This window comes from Lissotriton vulgaris, chromosome 6 (assembly GCF_964263255.1).
Source record: "Lissotriton vulgaris chromosome 6, aLisVul1.2, whole genome shotgun sequence".
Taxonomy (NCBI): Eukaryota; Metazoa; Chordata; class Amphibia; order Caudata; family Salamandridae; genus Lissotriton; species Lissotriton vulgaris.
In genome coordinates, this window is record NC_141694.1 from 19,209,744 (window position 1) to 19,235,653 (window position 25,910).

Sequence of the window (25,910 nt, forward strand, 5' to 3'; positions counted from 1 at the left end):
AAACAGAGCTGTAAAAATTTCAAAAGAGTATGGGGGAAAGACTTCTCCCCCAGCAACAAACTGGATTATAGAGAAGCAGTTAGAAACTATAAGGCAGAAATCAAAAGGGCACAGGCTTCGTACTATGAGTAGCGTATTTTCCTGGCTTCCACATCTCCACGGGAAACCTTTCACATTGTGAAAAAATTACTTAAAGCCCCTCCATCCAGATATTCCAGATGTGTCAGGTTGTTGATGCAACGAACACGCAGATTATTTTTATCATAACGTTCAAACTATATACCCCTCCTTCCCCTTGGTTGATAATTATTCTGACCTCATCAGGAGGATACTGGTCTTCCGGATCTGGGAAATTCTGTACAGGTCTTCCCCCCTATGAACCAGGAATCATTCCAGGCTATTTCAACAGGGGTTAAAAGTGTATCGCCAAGTGATCCGACCCCACCCAATATTTTTAAGCAGGTAGCCAACACAGTTGCCCCAACCATTACTGACATGATTAATGTCTCGCTCTCCAGGGCTATAGTCCCTCCCTAGTGGAAAAGGGCGATGGTAAAATATCTCCTGTAGAAACCTAACTTGGACCCAAACTCCTTGAGCAACTATCGCCCCATCTTGCTCCTTCCGGGGATCAGCAAGATAGCGGAGAAATATTTTAACCTCACATTCTCTACATACCTGGAATTTCATAAACTTTTCCACTCCTCTCAAATGGGCTTTCGACCGTGTCAAGGCATAGAAACTGCATTACTATCAGTAGTCGAGGAATCCAGAAAGATCCTTGATGCAGAAGGATCCTCTGCTGTGATTCTCTTAGATTTGAGTGCAGCTTTTCATGCGGTTAACCACCAAATCTTGGTTCAACGACTCAGAGGCTTGGGGGTAACCGGTACAACCTTATTGTGGTTGCAGTCTTTCTTTGAAGAAAAATCTTTTCAGGTGTTTGAGTGTGAGGCTATCTCAAATGCTCTGCCTCTTCATTGTGAAGTTCCTCTGGGTTTGACCCTGAGCCCCACTCTTTGAAATGCTTACATGGCTCCGCTGGAGGATATTGTGCTTCCTTTTGGGGTTCACATAGTTACCTATGCTGATGATACTCAATTGGTTGTGGCACTGAATCACCACAACCAGGTGTCCATGGGCCTTCACCCCTGTCTCGAGGAAGTCACCAAGTGGATGAACCGGTTGCATTTGAAATTGAATGGCGACAAGACTGAGCTCATGGTTCTAGGAGATCCTATCTGCTTTAAAGCAAGCATTATGTGGCCAATCTGTATGGGCCCAGCCCTGTTCCAAAGACAGAGATAAAGAGTCTGAGTGTCTGGCTGGACCAGGACCTCAGTTTTAAAGTTCAGGCCAGGAAGGTTGCAGCCTTTTGTTATGGTATCCTCAGGATGTTCCGTAAAGTGCTCCCCCTTCTTCCCTTCCTGGGTAGAAAGCTGATGATTCAGGCACTCATTTCGTCTCGCATTGATTATGGCAATGCCTTATATTTAGGCGCGCCAAGTTCTGCAATTGTAGAACTTCAGATAGAGCAGAATTGTGCAGCTTGGGGATCTCGTCTCGTCTCTCTGCGATGCTCGCCTTTTGGTCCCTCCACTGGCTCCCTATCCAGGAGGTGCATCACTCACAGGTCGCTTGGAGGGAACGGTCCTCCAATTAACCTCTCCTTGCTCCGGCCCTACTGGGCTAATAGGCAACTACATTCAGACAAGCTTTTTTTAGCAGTTGTTCCCAGGATCAAAAAGGCCAGAATTGGCAGGCAACTTTTTTCTTACAATGCTGCCAGACTGTGGAACTCGCTCCATCTGCTCTTGCGGAAGGAACATAATCATTTGGCCTTCTGCAAACAGCTAAAGGTGTGGCTTTTCCCTTAGGTGCTCCCTTCTACCTCTATGAATTGCCTTAGCGCTGGGATGCCTCCGGGTAGCTATGCGCTTTAGAAGGGCTGTTTCATTCATTCATTCATCTCCCAAAACACCATACATTGCAAAGTTTGGAATTTCCTTGTCCATCTGCTGGTTACCAACCTTCTAGGGCATATTTACAAGCCCCTATCACCACCATAATGTCATTTTTCTGGATATTGTGGTGGCGATATGGGCTTCACCTTATTTACAAGGCACCGTTAAGTCACTTAATGTGGCTTAACACTGCCTTGTAAATAAGGTACCCTTTCACGCTATACTTAGTTTGAAAGGGGTGGGCAATGGGTGTTGTTGTAAGCTTTCCTCCATGACACTCATTATAACATCACTATAACTTGCCCACCGGCACCTCTAAGAGAGCCGCCTCCAGACTTCCGACCCCCTCCCCACCATTCATCCACCAAAATCGCGAGCTAGGTACTCCTCTAAAGTCCCTGGAGTCTACTCAATCCAACCTATCTTCCCCCCCTCCCATATATGCCCCTGGGACTGCTCCCGAACCTTTACCCCCTTTGCCCTCTTGCACCCCCAGCTTATATTGATCTAGAAACTCTGCACTCCAGAGCGACTAAACTCACCCAGAGCATTAGTGGATCCATTCAGGACCTTATGAACCTCCTTTACCTTGCTGAACTCTCCCTTGCCAACCTCAAGTCACCTCTTACCTCCCCCCCACCGTTCACTGATCCTCCTAAGCACCCACTCCCGCTACCTCTGAGACATCTTCCCCCACGCAAAAAACCCTGCCACCTCTCAGAGGAGGAATCCCAAGCTCTCGCATTTACCTACAACTCTACCACCGCCTCCTCTAACCCTCTAAACCTAACAGGAAACAAAATCTGAGCCACCCTCTCGGACCACAACTCTGCGCAAGCCATCCTGTTCCCACTAGATATGAGTCCTGGACACCCCATCAGCAAAGTCACCATCAACCCCAACAGGCCTCCTACCCTCCACCACAGAAGTGTGAAGCAAAGCAAACTCGCACCTGTAGTCCTGACGGTCCAGACCCCTGACAGTCCCCCAGAACCCTCCCTATTTGGTCTCTTAATAAATTGCCGTTCAGCAGTCAAGCATGCCGCTGATATTGCTGACCTCATCCTGAACAAAAATTTAGACCTAGCTGTACTTACAGAATCTTAGCTCAATCAATACTCCTCCCCTTGCCCGGACTCCCAATTACAACATCGCCAGACTTGACAGACACTCCAACAGGCAAAGGAGGAGGTATTGCCTGCATCTACTGATCCTCCCTTCTTGTCACTGAACTCTTGGCGGATACCAATGACTCCAGCGAATACCTCGCACTCTCCATTTGCAGCAACTCATTACAACTCTGTAACTTGCACATTTTTTACCACCCTCTAGGTTCCAACGACTCTTTCACCGATCACCTACTTGAAATCATCACAACTAAGATCTCCTCCAATGCCAAAGAGATTTTCCTGGGTGATTTCAACCTGCACTGGAATGACACTAAAGATCCCTACGTCAACACCATAAAAGACCTCTTAAACGACCAAGCCTTGACTCAAGCCTGCTCTCTACCTACCCACTCAAAAGGGGTCATCCTTGACTTGATCATTTCTAAGGAATCCTCAGTCAAACTTATCTCAAGTCAAAAGATCTTTATTCGGAATAAAACATCCATAAAAGTGCATACAGATTATAATTTCAGACAGTACAGTACAATGATATAACGGCCGACATGAAGCATAATCCAATCAATTCCACAAAAAACACATAAATGTCTCTCTTTGTCTAAAAAACAGCAGTATATACAATTTAAAATGTTTTAAAACAGCTAAAAATTAGCGACACATTAGTAAATCAAGATCAATATTGTGCAAAAATGCAAATGTGCAGAATAAGAAATATAAAGTGCATAGTACAATAGTGCAATGTGCAGAATATTATACATCATTATGTAAAGTGGCTCGTGACCGAACAGCAGCTTTAAGAAAACAGCTCACTCTGAGTATTACTTCATCTGAGCCCAGTAGTAATAAGGTCCTCAGTGCTGTTCTAAAGTTGAACAACTTACATTTCCGGCAGTAATGCATTAAATAATGAGCGGTAAACAGTTTGTAAAAATCACAGAAGAACAAAAAGTGCATGAGACTCTGTTTCATATTTGGATTACATGGACAACTTAAAGTTTCCAGATGTTTGTTATAACCCAGGGGGAAGTTTAATAAGTTTACAATACTTCCATCCCTAAAGCAATGCCTTATCTCTATAGACCCTTGTGACTGGTCTGACCACCACTCCAAATCTTTCATCTTACCTGGGACCCACAAGTCAAAGACACTGCAACCAGTGATTCCTAAACGCTGGACCAGAGACACTAACAGGCACATGCATCAAAGGATTTTGCGATCGCAAACGGTGCGAATCGCAAAAATCGGCCGTTTGCGATCGCAAAATCTGCTTTTGGAATGCATGAAGGGTGAAGGCGCTCACAATTTGAGAATTCGCAAATATTTGCGAATTCTCAAATTGTGATTGCATTTAAGGAATCGCATTTTGCGATTCCTTAAATGCAATGCATGAAACTTAAAAAATTGCGATTTCGCAATTAGGGGGAGCAAATTACCATGAAGTTGAACCTCATGGTAATTTGCGAAAACTTTGAAAAATGCACTTTTGTGCATTTTTCAAAGTTTCATGTTGTGCACACACATGCCCTTAGGGCATGTGTGTGCACAGCATATGTGCACTGATTGATTTCAGGGGTGCAACAGGGTGTCCTTTGGACATCCCTGCACCCTTGAAATCGCATTCTCAATTTGCGATTCGCTAATTGCTAATCGCAAATTGAGAATGTCTTCCCATTCATTCCTATGGGCCTCTAGGCCCATTGGAATGAATGGGGAGGTATTCCTTAATCGTGACTCGCAATTTGCGAGTCGCAATTAAGGAATATTAAGAAATCGTAATTTATTTAGCATTTTCTTGATGCATTGCATTTTGCAATTCCTTAATTGCGATTCCTTATTTTTCGCAATTAAGGAATTGCAAAAAGCAATATTGATGCATGTGCCTGTAAGAACCTCGACCTTACGAAACTGGAGGCTCGCTGCAAATCTGACCTCCCACCCCGCACATAACCACTTTCAGCGACCTCAATGAACATTATTCATCATTTATATCAAACATTTTGGACGACCTTGCCCCTCTAAAACTTAAAAGAACACAAATCAAAGACAGAAACTCCTGGTTCACTGGTCCCCTCAACACAGAGAGGAGATCCCTCCGGCAATCCAAATGAAACTGGAGACAACACCCCTCTGCATCTAAAACATCTCCGCCAGGCGAGAAACTCCTACAACAAACACATCCTCAAGTCAAAAAAAGAATACTTCAAATCGGAATTAGAGAACGCCAAGAATAGACCTCATAAGCTATTTGAGCTGGTCAAACACTAATCAAATAAACTGGCCAAAACACCGAAAGAATCCCCCTAATTTTGTCAGAAGAATTTTCCTCTTTTTTCGCCGATAAAACCATGACATTAGGAATTGAACTACATACCGCCACTTACTCTCAAGCCTTTCCCGACCTGCCCCCCTTTTCCACACCACTCCCTCTGGCCTCAGTTACGATATGAATACCCACTGTGAACCACCGTACAGAGACAAACCACTAACCTCTCTACTAAAGTTAGGGTAGAACATTGTGAGACCCTCGGCCCCTCATTGAACATCCACCATAAAGGATAACCCACATAATATCATTTAAACCATGAACCCACACCAAATGCCGTTCAGAAAGCAATTGCTTCAGTAGGACCCAACCTCTGGATCAATTTCAACTGCAGAAACGAGTCTCCATAAAGCACAGAAGCAACCCTCTATACTCAAGTCATACTCTGGTGGGGATGATGGGGGTGAGATACACCCTAACAGAAGGGGCCTGTGTTATGAAACCCTCAGGGTACAGTACACAAGCATTTGAAATTATTCTCTTCACAGATATGACTTGCTCTTTTTTAAAGGGACAGAGATCATAAATTGCTTCTTGGGTCAAAAGGCCCTGGCAAAATCTGTATGTGCAATACTGCTCCTCATCTCATAAATGTAGTTGACCATGTATGTTTTCCTGTGCAGGAGACCTGTGTCACAGTTATGAATTTATTTCTTTATTTTTTGCAATGGAATATACTATATCAACAAGAGAAGACAGGTAAAATATGTATTTATAGTTTAAGTTTTCATAAGTACTCATTATAAAACAATACATATAAGTTGATATAAAAAATGCAATCATTTGAGAATTTCAATTGACACGATAGTATTTCAGTATCATGGATAATCTATTCCTAAGACGTTTGGTCTCTCATACCAGAGTGATTCTAAAAATGTCAAGATGGAGAAAACCATGTGAGGGCTAGTGTTAAATTTACAGACCCTCAAAGCCTTTTAAAAGAGTCTTATTCCCAACAGACAGCAAATCAGGGTAATCCATCTAGTTCTTCACCTTGAGTAAGCAGTACAAAAATGCAAAAGAACAATACATGTTTCTTGCTTTCCTCGGTCAGGTGGCAAGCAGGACACAGGGCTTTTTTCTGTGGGTTGCGTCCACCACCTAGTAACAAAAGAGGCTAATGGGATGTCAAACTGTCCGTAGTTGGAGCGATTTGCAACTTCTCTCACTCGCCATACCAAAAACTTCTTCTCACAATATTAGGAGAAGCAGAGGTGATGGAAAGAGTATTATAATAAAAGCCACTCACGCCAAGTGCTGTCAGGGAAGACTTAGTGCACCCCAACTAAGAGATGTTAGATGCAAGTGATCTCTTAGAATATCTCTCAAACCAAACCTATATGGTTCCAGCTCATCTATGATCCATGTAATAAGCCAGAAATTAATTGGCCTCAGTTTAATGTTGCCAACTGTTGGATCCAGTGCCAAATCAAGTTTCAGGGGGATAATGAAGAGCTTTTTGGGAGTCTCAGCAAAGTTCTTAAAAATATATTTTCAGTGACCCCCAAAAGGGCCAACTTTATAGTGCCTCCAATACAGTGCTGCACTGACTGCTTGCGCCCTATAAATATAAATCACAGGTGACACTGCCTGTTTGTGTTTGACTAGAAAACCTAGCTATGGCAGCAGCCCTGTGTTTCAATGAGAACAAACTCTTCAAAGTTTGTAATGACCAATACTGGTAGTTGGATAATCTGACACCAAGATAGACACATCATGTGACTCTCTCCATGCATGTTTTGCTCAATTTCAGTTTGCCCCTAAAGTTCTTATGGGGGTTGATGGACTTTTTTCTGGTCATTCAATTCTAGATCATGAATATTTCAAAATGAAGCAAAGCAGGCCCTGGACCCAGTCCTCGACAGTGGGCAACCCTCATTGTGCAAGGCCCCAGGCCATCTGAGCCCAGGCCCTGTGCCCCACCCCCACCACTGGAGAACCCCTTGCTGGACACAGACACGAAACATCCCCTTTTTTCATTAGTTTTCCCAAATTCTGTGAGACTCTTGTGGAAGCGCTGGGATACCCTCGTGGTGACTACGCGCTCTACAAAACTCTAAAATAAATAAATAAGGGGGCTCTGCTGACTCCCCTGGAGTCTCACACGTGTCAGGTGCCTACACCGGTTTCCATGGGACTCCCATGGGACTGCAATGTGCTAAAAAGTAAATTTATATTTTCTTAATGTTCTAGTTAGCCAATAGGAGCACACACTCCTGTGGGAGCAGGTAGGCCAATGGAAGAAAAGAAAACCTTGGCTAACCAGATCACTCCGTTATTTGAATGTGTGTGCCTGCAGAAGTCACTCAAGAGCCCCAGTAATATGGCCATATAGATGCCAAGTTGATGTCATTCAGTTCAGCCATTTGGGCTGTAGCCAGCTTCTATAAGCCCTATGGAAATTCACTGGTGAAATTGCATTTTGGCACCACACTTTTTTCTCAGTCCTCACTTGACAGATAACCACAAAGCTTTAATGGAAAGATCTCAGGTGGAAGAGGTTTTTTTTGGAAAGTTTTTTGAAGATTCATCAAGCAGCGTAAAGTTATCAGCAAGTCAAAACATGTATTTCCTATGCCAGCCTATGAAAAGATTTGTGTCACTGGGAGCAAAGCAGGCATGCATGGCAATCTCAGTTGTTTACCAAACAAATTTACTTCAAATATAAAGATAATAGTACGGAAGCATAAGCCCATTGTGTGCATCAATATAACGATATTGTGAGTGGCCTACTTCTAAAAAAGAAGTTGCATGTATGTCTTGCTCATGCTATACAAAAGTGTATAGGGATTTATGTCTGGGTGATTAGTAAGAAGGTGAATTCAAATTAATATTAGGGGTGGCTAAAACTCACAGAATTTCAATCTGCAGAATTGCGCAGAGTTACAAAAAAACTCCATGACCTTCCTCAGAGTTCCACGAATGGGCGGAATTAGGCACGTTGTGCTGCTCACACTGAATTCTAGTTCAGAGAGCTCGACACACGCTAAAAAATCAGCATGAGCGGCACCACGCAGCGCACCCGAGGGCAGTGCTTCTCTAGTCGACTTGCTGCCTTTCGAGTAGATTTTCCACTCGTGCTGCAGCTTTCTGACCTGAACGGTCATGACTGCCGTGTTGGGGAAATCTCACCCGGTGCCCTCCTAGCGACCCAAAATCACATTAGAGGACACCAAATCTTACTTACACACATCAACTTACCATTGGCAAACCAGGTGTGAGAAAAACTCTGCCACGCAGTGATAGAAGGAATTTGTCTAGAACTCATCTTTGCATGCGTAATGCAGAGTGGCCAAATCTCTGCCATTTCCTGCGATGGAACAGAATTTTTCGCTCACCCCTTATTAATATCAGTGACCTTTTGGAGACTGTCTGTGTTGTCTCAGTAGTATGAGGACAGGCCAAACACAAAAGGCAAAATTAAATTATTTAACTAAGTCTCAGAATTTGCTCCCCGTATACAATATATCCTCCCATATTGAGCATTTACTAAATCTCATGTAATAAATGTAAGAATAGTTTCTGTAGGTTGTTCTTTCATGTTGCAGTGCCTGTGAGTGATGCTTGACTTGCTCCGGCCCTGGACTGGCATACATGCGTACATTTTTGACATTTCAATACAGGAAAACACAGATTCAGGAAGGAGGGACCAAAAGAGCCTAAACCTCAACAAACTGGAACACCTGGGTCTACGGGCCCATAATGGCCACCAGCAAGGCGATATCCCTGTTGTCATGTCAATGACTCAATAGTTTGAGCGGCAGACCCTGATGCAGAGGTCTGGCCCAGGACCAGGGTTCAATTCCCACCTCGGCGGGTCTCGGGCTCAATTTCCTCGGACCTGATAATTCTCGCCTCGGTGCCTATTCCAATCATGGAGTCCCACTCTGCAACTCTGGGCAATAGCTCGCTTAATCTCCACAACGGCCCCCACAACGCTAAGGATGCCTGGCCTCCACCTTGGGGTTGCCCAGGAGTGGACGCCTCACAGGGAAAGCCAGACGGGTTCCACAGCGGTATGCGTACAGAGCCAGGAAACCCTGGTTGGGGTATAAGTGCGCTTTACAAGCACAAATTCATTTCATTTCATGTCCTTTCACTCCACCAACTGCAACTCCCTGATCAACTACACATTTGATTACCTGTCCTTACTACAACAAGGTTGTTCTTTCAAAATGGGGGAAAGAACGTAGAGTTAACATCTGCTCCAGGAGCTGCAACTTGCCCTTGCTATTACCGAGGAAATCCTCCCTTTAGACCCTCCATCAACAACTTATCTGCCCAACCTAAGGAGGGTAAAATGGATTACAACCACCATAGACTCTTTGGAACAAGAAGCAGAAAAACAACTTCAAGCTGGCACACAGCGATTGAAAACCTATACGTAGATACTTGGGTCAGAGTAAAGCTGAGCAGCAGAGCCAACCTCTCCAGGGCCTTTCCAATATCCTGGGAGCTGTAGCATGGTTGTGTCCTACCCCACTCGCTTTTTAACCTATTCCTGGCAGACCTCTCCTCATCTCTGGCTCCTTATCACTGGCTCCTAACTCCCATGCCCCAAAGCTTGGCGCTATTCTCTTCTCAAATCTCCTTTATGCTGATGACTTGGTGCTGATCAGCTGGACCAAGCTAGGGATGCAAAACCTTCTGAACTCTGCCAACGAATATTCAATTAGAAATGACCTGACAATCAACACCAAGAAAACTTAAATCATGAACTGTTCTAGAAGAACAAGCAGCAAAATCAGCCGGTTTCTTGATTCCATCGAGGTAGAGGAAGTCATCAAATACAAATATCTTGGAATCACATTCGGCAATAAAAGAAACTTCAAGCTTCACAGTGGGAAATAAGAAGGAAAGGGCTTGCTTTAGCAGCAGGTCTTAGGGCACCTTTTATGAACCTGAATGGTCTATTCTGTAGCCTTATTTTATAAATTGCAAAGGCCAAGAAAGTCTCAACTCTGGCATATGGAAGTGAAGTCCTTCAAGATAGGGCCTCAACCACTCTGGCAACACAGTCATCAGAATCTACAAGGAAATTTTCCATCTCGCCAGATATACGTCACCAACCCAAATCAGGCTAGAATTTGGTCTAGCTAAACAGTCAATAGTAAGACGTGCAGCATTACCATCATGTGCGACAAGCTTCAGTACACGGAAAGGAATACCATAAACTATAACTTCTGGCTTATCTCTCGAAAACCACGCAGATGCATGGATGGTACTAAATAGTTAAACATTCCTAAGACCACAGCAATACCTGGGTGAACCCTTCAGTAGCAGGACCAGGGGAATTTTCCTAAAACATCACCATGGCCTCTTTCCCCAGTCCTGAAGGGACAACAAAATTAAGATATAATGGGCAGGGTAGTGATATCCTGACCCCCTTGCAGTCATGGGGGAATCCTAGAGTGACCCCCAGACCCTAATAAGAATCATTGTGCGTCCCATGTGGTCCTGCAGACTGCTACAGGAGCTGGGTCCGGTGACAGTACACAGGACCACTAAAAAACCTTAAAAAACATAGCCCCCTGTGGCCCCAAACCTTTTTCTAGATAAACAACCCATTGGCCCAGGCTCTGTTTTGTGGCTGAAGCCCCACTATGCATGCCCGCTGTGGGCAACACTTGACAAACAGCCCTCACTTTAAACACTGTCAAGCCCCCTAAGATGTTGAAACCCCTGCTACTCACATTCTTCATCCTCTGTTGTACCCTTCCCAGACAGTCAAGCCCTGTTAGTAACCAACCGCACACGGGTGGGCAAGGCTGTCCTTCACACAGTATTCACCCTATGGACACCTACTCATGGAGACCCCACTTCTTCAAGACACTCAAGTCCTCTTAGGTGGCTAAACCCCAGCTGTGCATGGCTTTTACCCTGTGCTAAACTGTTTACGGACACCCATTTGTCTGTGAGCAACTAACTGCATATGGTTGTGCAATCCCCCGCCATGCACTGTCTTTAAGCTGTGTACAAATTCTCTTAGAGAGTCCTCTTACTCCGAATATTGAATCCCCTCCCTATGTAGCTAAACTCCTTGTATGATTTACCATGTGAGTTGAACTGAACCCTTTGCTCACACCCAGACCCCGGTGGGCAATTGATAGCACTCTCTCTTCAGAGAGCCAAACCCTGTTTGGAGGCATGGTTTTTGCCCAGTTCCAAACCCTTCCCAACACCCAAACTTTTATGGGTTTCTTACGGGATATGAATGGATAAGGCCCTGCTGCACACAGCTCTAACCTGCCAAGCACTAATGGATAGCTCACTACCTTTAGAAACCCAAGCATCCTTAGAGGGACAACCTCTACATAGAGAAATGGAGGAAAAGCCATTTTGATCCTACTTGACCTATCTGCCGCATTTGATACTGTTAACCATCTGGTATTAACACAGAGGGTGAAGGCAATAGGAATCAAGGAGGAGGCCCGAATCCTTCTGAGCTCATTTCTCATGGCAAGGGAACAGAAGGTGTACTGGGCAAATTTTAAATCAGAGAGGTTTTTCCTCCAGTGTGGAGTTCCTCAATATTCAGCACTGTCCTCAACGTTATTTAACATCTATGTTACACCTTTGGCAGAGCTGACCAGGGCGCATGGTTTCTAACTGGTATCATACTCCGATGACACTCAGATTGTCATTCTTATCTCTTTGAGTGGGGAAACCATGTCTGGGAGATTTCATGGCTGTCTGAAGCATATAATTGGAACTACTTTAAACTAAACACAGATAAAATGGAGGTCATGCAGCGTGGCAATGGGATACCGCTTTGGAACAAAGAATGGTTGTCGGTAGAAGCAGGTCAATGCCCAGTACCCGCAGCAATGGTTAGGACTCTGGGACTCCTGTGTGATGACCAACAAAATTTCGGAGGCCAGAAAATGTTGTCTTTTATGACCCTGGCTCTCAAATATCTGTTGTAGTCACATTGATCCTTTCACAAATTGACTATTGTATTTCCCTCTGCTTGGGTGTAAACAAGCGCCAACTGTCTAAACAACAATCTCTTCAAAATGCCACAGCTAGAATTTTGTTCAATATCCTGAACTACCACCACATTTCAAGCAGCATTATAACACTCCATTGGCTGCCAGTTCAACAGCACAGTGAATTTAAAGCATTGTGCCTGGTACATAAAGCACTGTTTGGTGTGGAGCAGCGGTTCTACAGCAACTATTCCGTGGGCACATCCCACGGCGTAATCTTAGATCTGCTAATAAAGGTCTAGTTCAGATACCTAGAACACAAAATGCTTGATGGGGAGGCAGATGCCTGACCTATTGAGCATCCAAGCTCTGGAATGAATAACCAGGCGCCATCAGGCTACAACCTTTCAGACCTCTGTTCAGGAAAATGCTTAAGACCTGGCTATTCCCCTTACAGAAATAAGGCGTTCATCCTTTTCTAACTTGTGTCTGGGTACAGAGCCAAGACGCCTCGGTATTCATGCACTCTATACGCTTTCTACTTACTTACTTACTTAACTCCTACAATGCACAGCTTTTGCCCTAGTCAGAACCTATTGCAGACAGCCAACCAACTGTGGTCAACCAACCCTGCACTTGTGAGCAAGCCTTTGCCCTTTGCACAACCCTTCACTGAGAGCCTACTCCCTCCAGAGACCCAAGCCCCTTTAAGTGGCCAAACCCCTACTATGCACAGATTTCACCATATTCCAAACTCTTTGTGGACACAGAACACCTGTTGGCATTTACAACCGTTTTATGTTAAGTGTATTTGTAAAGTGCACTATCACACTTAACCCTATCCTGGCCTTTGGGTGGGCAACCCCCTCGCATGCACAATGTTCGGCCAGTGCACAACTTCTGACCACTAAAGGCCTGCTTAATTGTTATACGTTTGGGTCTCTTGACCATTCCAATGGTCAGTATAACGTCTTACAGTGGTAATAACACTATATTATAATATTCTGTCCGTAAATGAATTTATAATACTTTTAAAACCCACTGAAATGGGCTATTACATTTATTAAACTGCCAACCCCTTGTTATCATTCTTTCCTTTTATATTGGGCTTTTAACAGTGGCATAACCTTTTAATAAGCAATTGAGTCCTCTATGGTGCAAGCTAAAATGTAACATTTTCCTATTTTTAAACCTGTAAACCTTGTTTAGATTTTTTAACTTTTGTAACTTGTTTTGAGATTTTTTAATTGTTGGTGATTCATTTTCAAAAACATACTAGGACATTTGAACTTAGAGTAAAAAGAGATAAAACATGATTTCTTGTACTGTGACTAATGGTCAGACACCAATTCGTCTCAAATAGAGGAACTTTGGTCCCCAACTACAATAATTTTAGAGCAGATCATATATTAAATTGCCATGTTGGCGTATAGAGGATTTACATCCCTATGGCTGTTGAGGACTTGAGATGGCAATGCCAGATGTTCTAAATGAGTGTTTCTTGATAGTACCCCCAATTAAATTTGCTCTGGTACAGGTTTCTTTTTATCATCTTGTCAGACTACGTCTCTTTTCCTGTAGGAATTGAAAAAAGGGTTGAACAGATCAGAGTGTCTTCAAAATGTAGGAAGATGCCTATTGGACCAATCAGATCTCTTTTCTTTTTGTCAAACATGCCACAGTACCTGTTTTAGTGGTACTGTCACACCCTAAAATGCAGAAACTTCCCAAAAAACCTGCTTAATTGTGCCAAGGAGAAAACCTCTGGGTTGAAAGTAAAATTAAATTCACTCTTACATACCAAACATAACTTGTTTTTATGTTCTGACAGGTTCTGTGATTCTGTCACTGGATCTGTAGCAGGAAGTAAACGCCACATAAGACTCCTGCAGGACCTTCTCATTGGTTGTATGAGTGCCGCAGGAGCAACACGTTACCAATGAAAATATAAAAATAAAAAAAATAAAGTTCATTTCGGCCATTTGGTTGGGAAACAACACACTACCCAAAATTCACTAAAAAAAGTAAAGGTAATAGTGACATTACAGTTAGGTATAGGAAAAAAATCTTAACATACATAAAAAAAAGGTGAAATTTACTGGTAAAGAAAAAAAAGTGACATTACCTGTTACCTTACATTAAGAAATAGCCATAAATTCACAAAAACAATCAAAGGTTAATGTGATATTGAAGTTAGGTGTGGTCAAAATACCTTACTTTGTGTTAAAAATAAACCTAGGTATTCAATGAAAAATATGAAGATTATTGCAGAGTTATAGTTGGGTATGATAATACGATCTTTCTTTATGTTTAAAACATACATATTCAGTGTAAAAAAACAATGTTGAAAGTGACATAATTAGGTATGATAATATCATCTTTATGTTAGAAAAAGATCTCGGAAATTCACTGAAAAACTGCTTTAAAACCAAAAAAAACAATCAAATCTACCTGTTAGAGTTCAGTTAACTGACTGTATCTTGCTCCCCCACCATGCTCTGCTTATCATCTCATATATTATAACACTTATGGCATGTTCAATGACATGAGTGATGACATCACTGATAGCAGCTCAAATTATATAATGGGTGACACCATCCAAGCTACTGTTCCGTAGACTCTATAAATCCCTAGATCATTTTAGAAAACAAAATAGGTTGTAAGGTGCCAACCGACACATACACCATAGAATGATTATATGTACATGTTTGCATGTATGAAATAGAAATAATTTAGTACTGGAAACAAGTTGGATTTACTACCGTGAAGGTTATATGATGCACAGTTTAGCTACCAATAAACTTGTAAGTACAATCTTTACTTTGTTTAATCAAGGTAAAAACTGAATGCAACTAGTATGAGTTGCAGGCATAAGATTAATAAGACATAATAGACTGTGGCTTAATTCAAAGTTCTTTTGATAAAATATATTAGAAAATCTAGAGCTTATTCTTAAAATTCATTTTTCACCTGTGGATTTCAATGCACATGCTGGTGCTGTCATATAGTGCCAGTGACAATGACTATATAAACTAGAGACTTATTAGGTGCAGAATTGTATTTACAGAGGTTTAATAAAGAATCTGATACATTGTACAGAGTTAAAAATTGTTTGATGTATGGGTGACTAGCAAACAGCTCATATTGCAGCATGTCTATAAGCATTGTGATATTGGTGTTTGCAAATCAGCATATTTGTAAGATATTTTTAAAAACTACGGGTCGAGTTGTGCACAGGATCTGGTTGGTGGCTAATAAATACATGTAAAATAATTGACTTAAAATTCTATATCACACATGGTATTTTTACGGTACATCTTGGTAAGGTAATTTGTGTCATTCATTCTTTTAAATGAAATTCAAGGATTAGAGGATTGACAATGACCTTAATACTTACCAAGTCATAAATTGGGCAATTCACAAAAGTAACTTACTCTTATGAGTATTTTAAATGTGTAAGTTTACTCATGCATACATTTCTGATCACATTACTAACTACAGAGAAACTGTGTTTGTTATGGACCTGATTACCATTGAAAAATTATATCTACTAAATGTGGATTATTTCATAGAAATCCTTCAGTACTGGATGTTGCTAAAAGGTTATCATTATAGAGGTTATAGACAATTGGGGGTATATCACTGAATACATTCCATTATGTAAAACATAAAGTAAATAATTATATTAATTGGATGATATACTTACAATGTTTTTTATTATAAAACCTATATAGATAACTATAATGCCACACACACTAACAGATAGACACCCTCACTCACATACATGCTCCACATACATACAGAAAGTTTTGTGTGCCAAATAAAAAGTTATCTTATTCATCTTGAGTGGAGTGCTAACAACTTTTTGGGTGGAGCTAATCACATGCTTTTGGCATTTTAAATATATCTATAGCTTCCAATTTACCACATTTACATTAATGTTTGTAAACATAGAGCTTCATTTTGATTTTGACAAATTGGTTACTCTGTCACAAACATGATAGATATCCAGTGTGTCTTATTACAAGTGCAGTATATCCTTTGGCACTAGGGCAGCCAGATATCTATCGCTTTGCAATAGAGTAACCCATCCACTAAACTCTGAATCAGGCACAAAGTCTCATTGATTGGATCAGAGATGTCAGATGATTGCGTTCAATGGAGCACATTATATATGGATCATCATGCTCTCACTGTCAAGGTAAATGACACCAAGTGCACACCGGCTACCGCAGAGCATGGGACATCTCCCCAGTTCTTAAGGGAGGTATCAACTATCATGGTCTTACCTCAGACAAACGTCACTCAGCACTGGTGGGAGGGGTTGCTACCTGCTAGTCTGACTAATTTTGAAATCCTGGACCAGTGATATTCTGCTTTGGAGGCAGAAGCCATTAGTTTTTGCAATCAAAAATGTTGATATTTTCGAAGTAAAATATGGTCCTCCCCCCTGGAGGAAGGGTGCCTTGTCCCTCTACCCAGGTTTTTGTTGTTGCTAAGTAAAGGTAGCTCACTGGCCATACAGTCAGAATAGGTCAGGTTCAGGATGTGTTAGTAAATGGCCAAGCTCCTTGGGAACTGTTGCAAGGTAGCCAAAAACATGTAATGTGAAATATTATTGGGCGAAACATATGTAAGTAGAATCAGCTTTGATGTGTTGGACCTGACTCAATTCTCTGTGAAGAGCAAAACTTGTTTGTAACAATCTGTAGTCAGCCTTTTCTTCAACCTGTAATTAATGAAGGCAAAGTTACCGAGATGAAGATTCAGCTCTGTAGACAAAAGTAAATTGAATGAAAACAACAAAAGACTTTACTTATTGTGTATCTTTATTCTCAGGTACTCAGTAAAATTGCAGAGGAAGAGAACACTAAAACAAATTACTCATTCGTGAACTTGTTTACAACTCCAGAAATGAGAAAAATCTCTTTATACACCGGGCTGGTTTGGTAAGGGAATATTGAGTATATGATAAAAAAGGATGACCTCACATTTTTGTTATTCTTGGATAGTGTAGTCAGATTTCTACCAATGTATTCTTGCCTTCTCTCATATAGGTTTGGTGTGGCATTCTCCTATTATGGAATCAGCCTCAACATCACAGGTTTTGGGATGGACATGTACATGACCAACTTCATTTATGGAGCCATCGAAATACCATTCAAGCTGACCCTGTACTTTTTCATGAAGAAGAGAAGTCGACGTCAAATACAAGCCTGGAGCATCCTTGTTTCCGGCTTCCTAATTGGGATCAATACCGTCATTCCAGTCTGTGAGTTATATTGTCCGCTATATAAAAAAGAAGAAAGCAGTAACTTAATACAATTTATTGCTTACATCATTACAATACACACTAGTATGAAGAAAATATATATGAATCAGAAAGAAGGAAGCAAACAGACTCATAGCTAAGTATAATCCTCGTAATTTGTCCCTAATACACATTTTCTGATACAATGCTAGAAGGTATAGAACAAATATTTCATTGAGGCTAACATGAAAATGTTGACTTCCCAGCACAGGTCATCTATCTTAGAGTTGCATCTCTAAATATGTAGAATTATCTTCTACCATATGATGGAAGTCTTTACAATTCATAATCTCTTATCTCAGTTCATTGGTATTGGAGAAAACGTTAAATATATATGTTGCCAACAACTGATAATCATGGGCATAAAGCAAATAGCTTATAGTAAAGAGATCCTCCTCGAAAGACTCCCATGAAAAAATACAACAGAAAATGTTGGAAATTGACCCTAATTTCTGAAAATCTCTAGTAGTCATCTGAAGCTATAAAACCATACATTTTGATACTCCTTATCTTCCAAGGAACCTAGATGAACTTCATGTAAGTTTTTTTTGTGTGTCAATCTCACCATGTCATCATGTCCTATTGTATGTACCTCTAATCAATATTTAGTACAGCGTTCAGTGATACCCCCCACAGTCTTAGCTCAATCAAACCTATTCTATTTCAACAATGCCTCTGCAACTTCAAGAGCCAAGCTGAATGAAGTTGCCAGCCATTGGTTAACATTATGTGTGTGTGTGTGCCACAGATGCAATTCAGGTAAGCATTAATCTTTGATTCTAATTTCTGGAACGCATGCATGTTGCAATTAAACATGTTAAAAACACCCCAGTTTTCCAGCTTTAACATTTTAGCTAGAACAAGAGTTACGTGAACTGCTCCATTTGTTCTTATTGTCTGTGCAGCCTGAAATGTACTAAAAACAGAATGATAAAGAACAGAAATGGAATTGATAACTCTGTCTTAAGCAGTAAAGAACCTGCTGTCTTCCTATATTGATATCCTGTATTTTAAATCATCTACATTTCCTTTGTTAATATTCTTCATATGTTTGACCACAGTTACCAGGTTGAGTGATAATGGTGATGGCCAACAACCTTAGGATCCCTTATGACCTTGGAAAGAACTCCATTATTACAGATCCTTGCATTACTCTTTTGATTCAGTAACCACAGGCCCCCATAAAGTTGTACTCACATCCCTTGTGTTCCAATGCACAACCTCAAAATGTTGTCAAATCGGTGCTTAACAACACCTGCTGTGAATCCTTACCTTGGTAACAGTGAAAATGTCAACCATTAAGCAATATTTTTTCTGCCACATATTTTTGGAACGAAATTGATTTGATCTTTAAGAATCAGGCTCTTTACTATATTATGTAATATGCAGACAAAGACTTTTTCATCTTCTACAATTCAAGTCTATTAAAGAGATAGGAGTATCACTCTTGCATTCAGTGACACCTTTAGCTTGCTATTCCACTTTTAGTGAATTAATATGTGTGCTGAAGCCCACCTAAGAAACTGACATGTTAATTAGATTATTTTCTTCCACTAAAACGTTGGTTCCTATGAACTGATATAAAAGCTCCCATGCTTTTATGTACATTTGCTTCTTACTGTGTACATCTAGAAATAATTTGAGAAAAGTCTGGTTAATCAGTGCTTTTTTCCTTCAATGTGCATATCATCAGCATCTCTCTCATAACAAGACATCACAAGGGAAGGAACACACGAGGGCTAAAACCACCATTGGTCCTTCCAGAAGAAATCTTAATATTTTCCCCGATTCTGGGTCTTATGACCTAGTATAACCTACATTTGAACGCACCCCGAAAAAACATGATACCTGTTACTCACATCATCTGACTAGTGACAATACGTTTAATCGGGTCCAATTTACTGAAACAAGGTTTTAGTGACAACACATTAAACAACTTTAATGGGCGTTATGCAGGTTACAAAATAATCTACAAAAATAGTGAACACAAGAGGAGAGGTGGCAGCACTATGGTTAAACCAAGAACAATTCTGTACAGAAATACATGGCACACACTACTCACTATGCTATCTAATCTGTATGAAAAGATTCCTTCAAAGAAAATTATAATTTACTATTTTGAAAGATAGGCCAATAGTTCTTGCTTTCTGTTACATTTCCCACTTGCATCTCCACTTTTAGTGGGTTAATAACCAAGACAAGTTCCACAAGTGTAACTGACTCATTTTTTAGACTTATTTCTGTCACTGAAAGTTTGGAAATTATTTCAAGATTGCTGCTTTTTTCCAGTCACTTGATTTCCTAGGGTTTAGATCCAATAGTATTTGTGACAATGCTTGTTAGTTGTTGTTGTAGAAAGTTCCTAGGATTGACTATTTTACCAATAATTAAACATTTGCCTATTTATCTCATTCAGGTTCTAAACTTCTTCCTATTCTGCCCAGAATGAGTGTCTAATATTAAATGGGCCATCAAGAGTAAAAAAACCAACAACAAAAAGTTATTTTTCCCAAGTTGTGCATCTCCAAACCATCAATACTGACAAACATAGTAGAATGTCAATTTTTTGATGATGTCATCTTGGGACATACTGTAATGTGATTCACTTGATGGTACTGTGGTATTTATTGATTGCATTCCTGGATTCCTACCTCTTTCATAAGAACTATGTGCTGTCTCGCTACATGGAAATTCTTTCGGTGACAGTTGGAGAGTTGGTGGATGAGGTTCATTCAACCCAACTTACTTTTGCACTGCTGCATTTCTTGTTGGTGAGTTCTGACCAGGTCTGTGACAGATTATACAATGCATTGGATGTTGTTTGGAGATCTTCCATTTTGAGATTACGTGGTGCACTGAAATGCATGATTTGCATTCCAGCCAGGTTTGCCACCATTTTAATGCGTAATTGATGGAAAGAGGCGGTTTGACATCCTACTTACTACTTGGCATTAGTTCCTCCTTGATGATGCTCATGTAGTGAACTGGTGAACCCACAGTGTGCGATCCATGATTTTATTTCTGGATCATGTTTTTATCCTGCAGGCACATGCATTCACTTTTAGGTGAGAGTGTTATTGCACAGCTTTCTGGAATTGTATCACAGTATAGGATGCATGCTTTTGCCTGAACGAACTTTCGGAGGAGCATGTGGTTTTGTTTTAGTGTATTTGTGGAAGGATTTAATACTGGTCTACTTTGCTGCCCAAGCCACAGATGTTGGTGAACCTGTCCCTGCTTTCTACACTGTTTTCTGTAAGTAGATAAGTATTATTGTGTTGAAGGTGTGCTCTTGTACATTACTAGCAGCCCGTCCCGACGTTGTCCGGGGATGGCCGATGTTCAGTGTTGCCTTTACTTTTTGTTTGCGTAGTAATGTGTGTTTAATTCATCCGCAGGTTTTCATTGAGCCACACCTAATTTTGTTTTGCTGTCCTTGTTGAGAGTGTTCCCCCTGTGTGCGAATGTTGTTGTTTCCCAAATGTTGTAATTTGCGCCGCAAGTGTAGCAAGTGGTACAGTGGTCACTCAGATGTTTTTGCCTGAAATTGCTTGTTTGTGAAAGGGTCTTTCCTTGTTTATGTTTTCGATCCCTTTACTAATGTCTTTTTTTTTTGTTTTTATTGGCGCAAGTACTGGCAGTGTTCCACTGATAACGCAGAGTGTTTGAAATTCGGAAGTGTTTGTGTAAGTTTTAAATTTTGTCCGCAGCATACGTAATTATTTGGAGCCTTGTGAGTAAAGTCTCGTTCATGTTCCGTCGATTGGCTTTCTTGTCTAAGAAATGGGCGCCTATTTGTTACATTCCTCCCCCTGTGACAACGTTGTTGTTTGTCAAATGGTTAAACATTTGTTATATTTTTGTATCGCAACTTGTGTGTGTGTTAATCATTGTGTGTCGTGATTGGTGGGCTGTGCGAAGCAACGCGAATGATAGGCGGCCCTTTTTGTAAGCCTGCCCCTTGTGGCAATGTATTATTAAGGAAGGCGCGCCCCTTTTTGGATGTCATCCCACGAAGGCGTTAATGTTTGAAGGGTAACGCAGACAAATGCGCGAATGTCGAGGCGAGTGATAGGCAGCCCTTTGCAAATGCGCGGGATGCACAGTTAAGTGTGTGCCTTGCACAGTGAAATCATTGAAATCATATTTGCGCTATGCACATTGAATTGTGTGGTGAAGTGTGTGCCTTGCACAGTGAAATCAGTGAAATCGTTTGGCAAATGTTTATTGTTTCTACTTTGGGCCATGCCCCTGTAAACGCCCACATCTTTTGATTGACACGCCCCTCTAAACGCCCACATCTTTTCTTTGACACGCCCACGCTAAAGCCCACAAGGGACTACTTACCCACTTTTGGCGTTTTTGCTTTTTTAATGTATATGGTGTCCACATCTATAGCCTATGTCCTTCTGCTACATCTCCCCTTTCAAATGGTGTATTGGGTGTAGTGATTGGTGCAGTACTTTTTGAGTTTACCTGGCTCAAAGGTTTGTGTTCTCTCTTTATAATAGTAGTATAGATTTCGATTTTCACAGACGTGCATCATTTCAAGGTGATTCTAATGTTTACTGTTGTGAATTCTATTTGAGGATACACAGAACTATTAAAACTTTGAGGTGTTTTTCCTGATTCTGTTTATTTTTGATTTTTGTGTCATTTTGATTTTTGTGAACATGTTTTATTTACTGGTACTTTACTTGTAAAAAAATATTATAACTCCAAAACTTTTTCCTAATACAAAATGTTAACCCCCCCTCCCCCCCCCCCCCCCCACTGTTTTATCGCTCTCATCCTAGAGGACCTAATGTACTCTGGAACAAATGGAAAACACATTTTTTAACTAGTCATGGGCAAATGGTATCAGTTTAGTAACAGAAAAAAAAACAGTGATGCTATTGCATTATTTGGAGCTGGTGTCCGGGAGGTAATGGAAGATCTTCCAGGTTTGAACCAAAAGGATGCACCTGGGTTAAGTACATTTTAAAAATTGCTAAAAACTTGACTTGATCAACTTACCTAGATTAGGTACTGTTCTAGAGAGATACAGTTTTGGGTAAAGATGCTGTGGGAGGATGACTCTGAATGAATATGTTATGGTACTAAGGAACTCAGCAGGTTTGTGTAAGGTTTGCACTTCTTTAGAAGAGAAACAAGCGATCAGTTTATGTTACACTTGAGTCTGACAAAATCAGTGAAGAGTTGTGGCCCAAAGATGAGCAACCAGCTGCTTATATCTTTCTTATGGCAATGGGCTAAACACATGTTTAGTTGTGTGAAAGAGTGAACTACTGAAAATAATGAAAAACCTTATGCAAATTCAAGGATGGAATATGTTAAAGTTGTTGCAGCTACATCTAAAAACAAAGGGAAAATCATATTCAAAGAGAAGTGTTTTTGTTGTGGGGTGAGAGCTCATTTAGTTCATTCCATAGACTGTCCTGCTTTATAGACTGTGTGGAAAAAATGTTGTTAAACGTGACACTTTGTTTACTACTGCAGAAGTGTTATTAATAGAAGATAAGGACTGAGGATGTTGTGTTGCAGATTGCCAGTATATGAAATGGTGATCATGTGGATGCGGACAAGGTGAACAGTAAATTAAAGAGCTTATGTTTGATTTCTATTCTAGATGGACTACAATTTCCCACAATATATTTAAAAATGATTTTGAAAATCAGTAACTTTAAAAAAAATGGTAATCAATCCAGGAGGTTATAGTGCACATTCTAATAAAATGTCTGGCTATTTTCCTTCACTGATTGAATCCAGAGGTAAATGCACTGAAGGTAAAGTGTATGTGTCTCACAGAGGGGACAACATTTTAAGTTCACCTCATCGGAAAGATTTAGGTATGAATCCTCATACCAATTCAGTACCCGGAGTATGCATGAGAGAAGTTCTAGAAAAAGGTTTTGGGTCACAGGAGGACGGGTGTGGTAATTTATCTGAAAAGTTTCCTAATCTCTTTGCATTATAATTATGTTGGCTTAAAGGCTATACCCAAAAAATAAAATTCAGGAAGAATGCCATGCCATCCGTCTCTAAGGTGAGATCATTACCACCTAATGTACTAAAGCAGGCAAAAGGGTAATAGATAAAGTACAAAAAAAGACATCATTTCTCCAGTTTAAGACATTAAAGTTGCAAATATTTCTCCAGTTGAAGCTAAAGATCAGTTAGCTCCATTTGTGGCAGCCCGTAAATATAATGGTGCTATTTGGTTATGCATAGATTTTAGCGGCTTAACCGCGGCAGCAATTCTGCCGCGGTGCAGGCGTTCTAATAAGTGGGCGAGGCTGCGACGGCCGTTGGCCGTTCGCAACACTGGGGAGGTAGTGCTCGGGAGCATAGAAGGGGTTAGGAATCTGAGCAGAGGTATTAGTGGATACATTTTCTTTTCCCAATTTCCAGGAAATGCTATCTACTGCCTCAAATGCCAAGTTTTTTACAACACTGGACTTGGTATCTGTGTTCCATCAGATAACATTACAATAGTGTTCACTGGATCTTACATCATTCAAAACATTTTTTTATTAAAGTCCAAATTACAATACATTAAAACCCATACATCCAGCGCCAGGACACCTCTGGATAGTAGTGCTCTTTATAAGTACTGTTTTGCGAGGTTTCTTCTAAAGGGATCCCAATGCACCCTCTGAATATCATGCAGCAGATCTACCTCTGGTGAGTCCTTTAACACTGTCCCCTTCAATAAAGAAATTACAAAACCCTTGATATCGCCCCCTTCTAGGGCCTCAGGCACATTCAGGAGTCTCAAGTTGTTCCGGCGTGAGTAATTTTCCAAGCGCTAGATGTCCTCTTTTAATTCTTTATTCTGAACTGACAACTTGGTGACCTCCATTTCGGTGAGAATGGATGAAGTCACCCTCAGAACCAAGGCAATCGAGTCAGAAATTCCTAAGATCAAAGAATCCATGTGTACCACCGAAATGGAGGTCATTATTACAGATCCTTGCATTACTCTTTTGATTCAGTAACCACAGGCCCTCATAAAGTTGTACTCAAATCCCTTGTGTTCAATGCACAGCCTCAAAATGTTGTCAAATCGGTGCTTAACAACACCTGCTGTGAATCCTTACCTTGGTAACAGTAAACATGTCAACCATTAAGCAATATTTTTTCTGCCACATATTTTTGGAACGAAATTGATTTGATCTTTATGTAATCAGGCTCTTTACTACTTCATCTTATGGGCCCACTCATGGACAGAGGAAATAAGATCAGTACGCCATCTTTGCAAAAAAAGTGATCTGGCTACTGCCATTGCAATGTATAAAAATTTAACAAGTTTAGCAGGAAAAAAAAGATCAGGATCAAAACCTATAATTTAAACAAATTATTCACTTCCAATAGAATACTGCATTCAGATTTCAAGTGACAAAAAATATCCTCCCAGAACCTCTGAATACTAGGATATTGCAACATAATATGTGACCAATTAGCTGTAGGATGATTATTACAGCCAAAGCAGTGCGCCGATTGGTTGGTATACATTTTAGAGAGAGAAAGAGGGGTTCGATAAAGTTGCAATTTACTAAAGAACAACATTCTTCACCAATTCGCACCTCTTAATGTACTGAAATTAAGTTTATTAATAACCGACAACATACTGGCGGAAATTTCTAATTCTTCATGTTTCATCCATTTTGTAATTGCCTTCTTTCCAAGATCGAGACCCTTACCTGAGGCTAAACGCTTTTTCCATGCTCCAGGTTTACTACAAGACATATCTTCCAAAAGTTCAAAAACTAAATGATGTTGTCCTCAAATTTGTGATACATCTAATTCACTAAGGAATTTATTGAAGAAGTTATATGACCCCAAAAGATTAAAGTCATTAACAATCAATTGTGACATTTCAGTCATAGTCAACCATCTTCCATTCCTCAGAAAATCTGAGACTTAACGAAATCCTGCCGAGGCCCACTTTGTTGTAAATTCTGAAGATTGTCTAATCCCTGCTAATAGCAGAAGGCCAGATAACGAAGTAGCAGAATTAACTACAGGGATGGAGTATCTTTTATAAAGAGCCAGATGTTTTTTTAAAAAATGATTGAAGGCACATAAACTAAACCAATTTAGGAGATTTAAAAATTGACAGAGGTGAGCGGATCTGGCATTCCTTAAGATTTAATTGTTGTTGAGACTTGAATCTAGATATATATTGTGCAAAATAGGCAAAGGAATAGTCCATGAGATTTGGAAGAGCTATGCCTCCCTGTTTCAACTCTTCAT

At 40.7% G+C, this 25,910-nt stretch overlaps 1 protein-coding gene across 1 annotated transcript in view; it reads left to right on the top strand.

The window, feature by feature from the left end:
• The window catches only part of LOC147706711 (solute carrier family 22 member 7-like), a 306,523-nt gene that overhangs the window by 116,508 nt on the left and 164,105 nt on the right, over positions 1-25,910 (top strand). The window contains exons 7-8 of the mRNA XM_086925851.1: positions 17,183-17,292; positions 17,401-17,615. Coding sequence (XP_086781977.1) covers positions 17,183-17,292; positions 17,401-17,615 — 325 coding nt within the window. The remainder of the gene's footprint in view (positions 1-17,182; positions 17,293-17,400; positions 17,616-25,910) is intronic.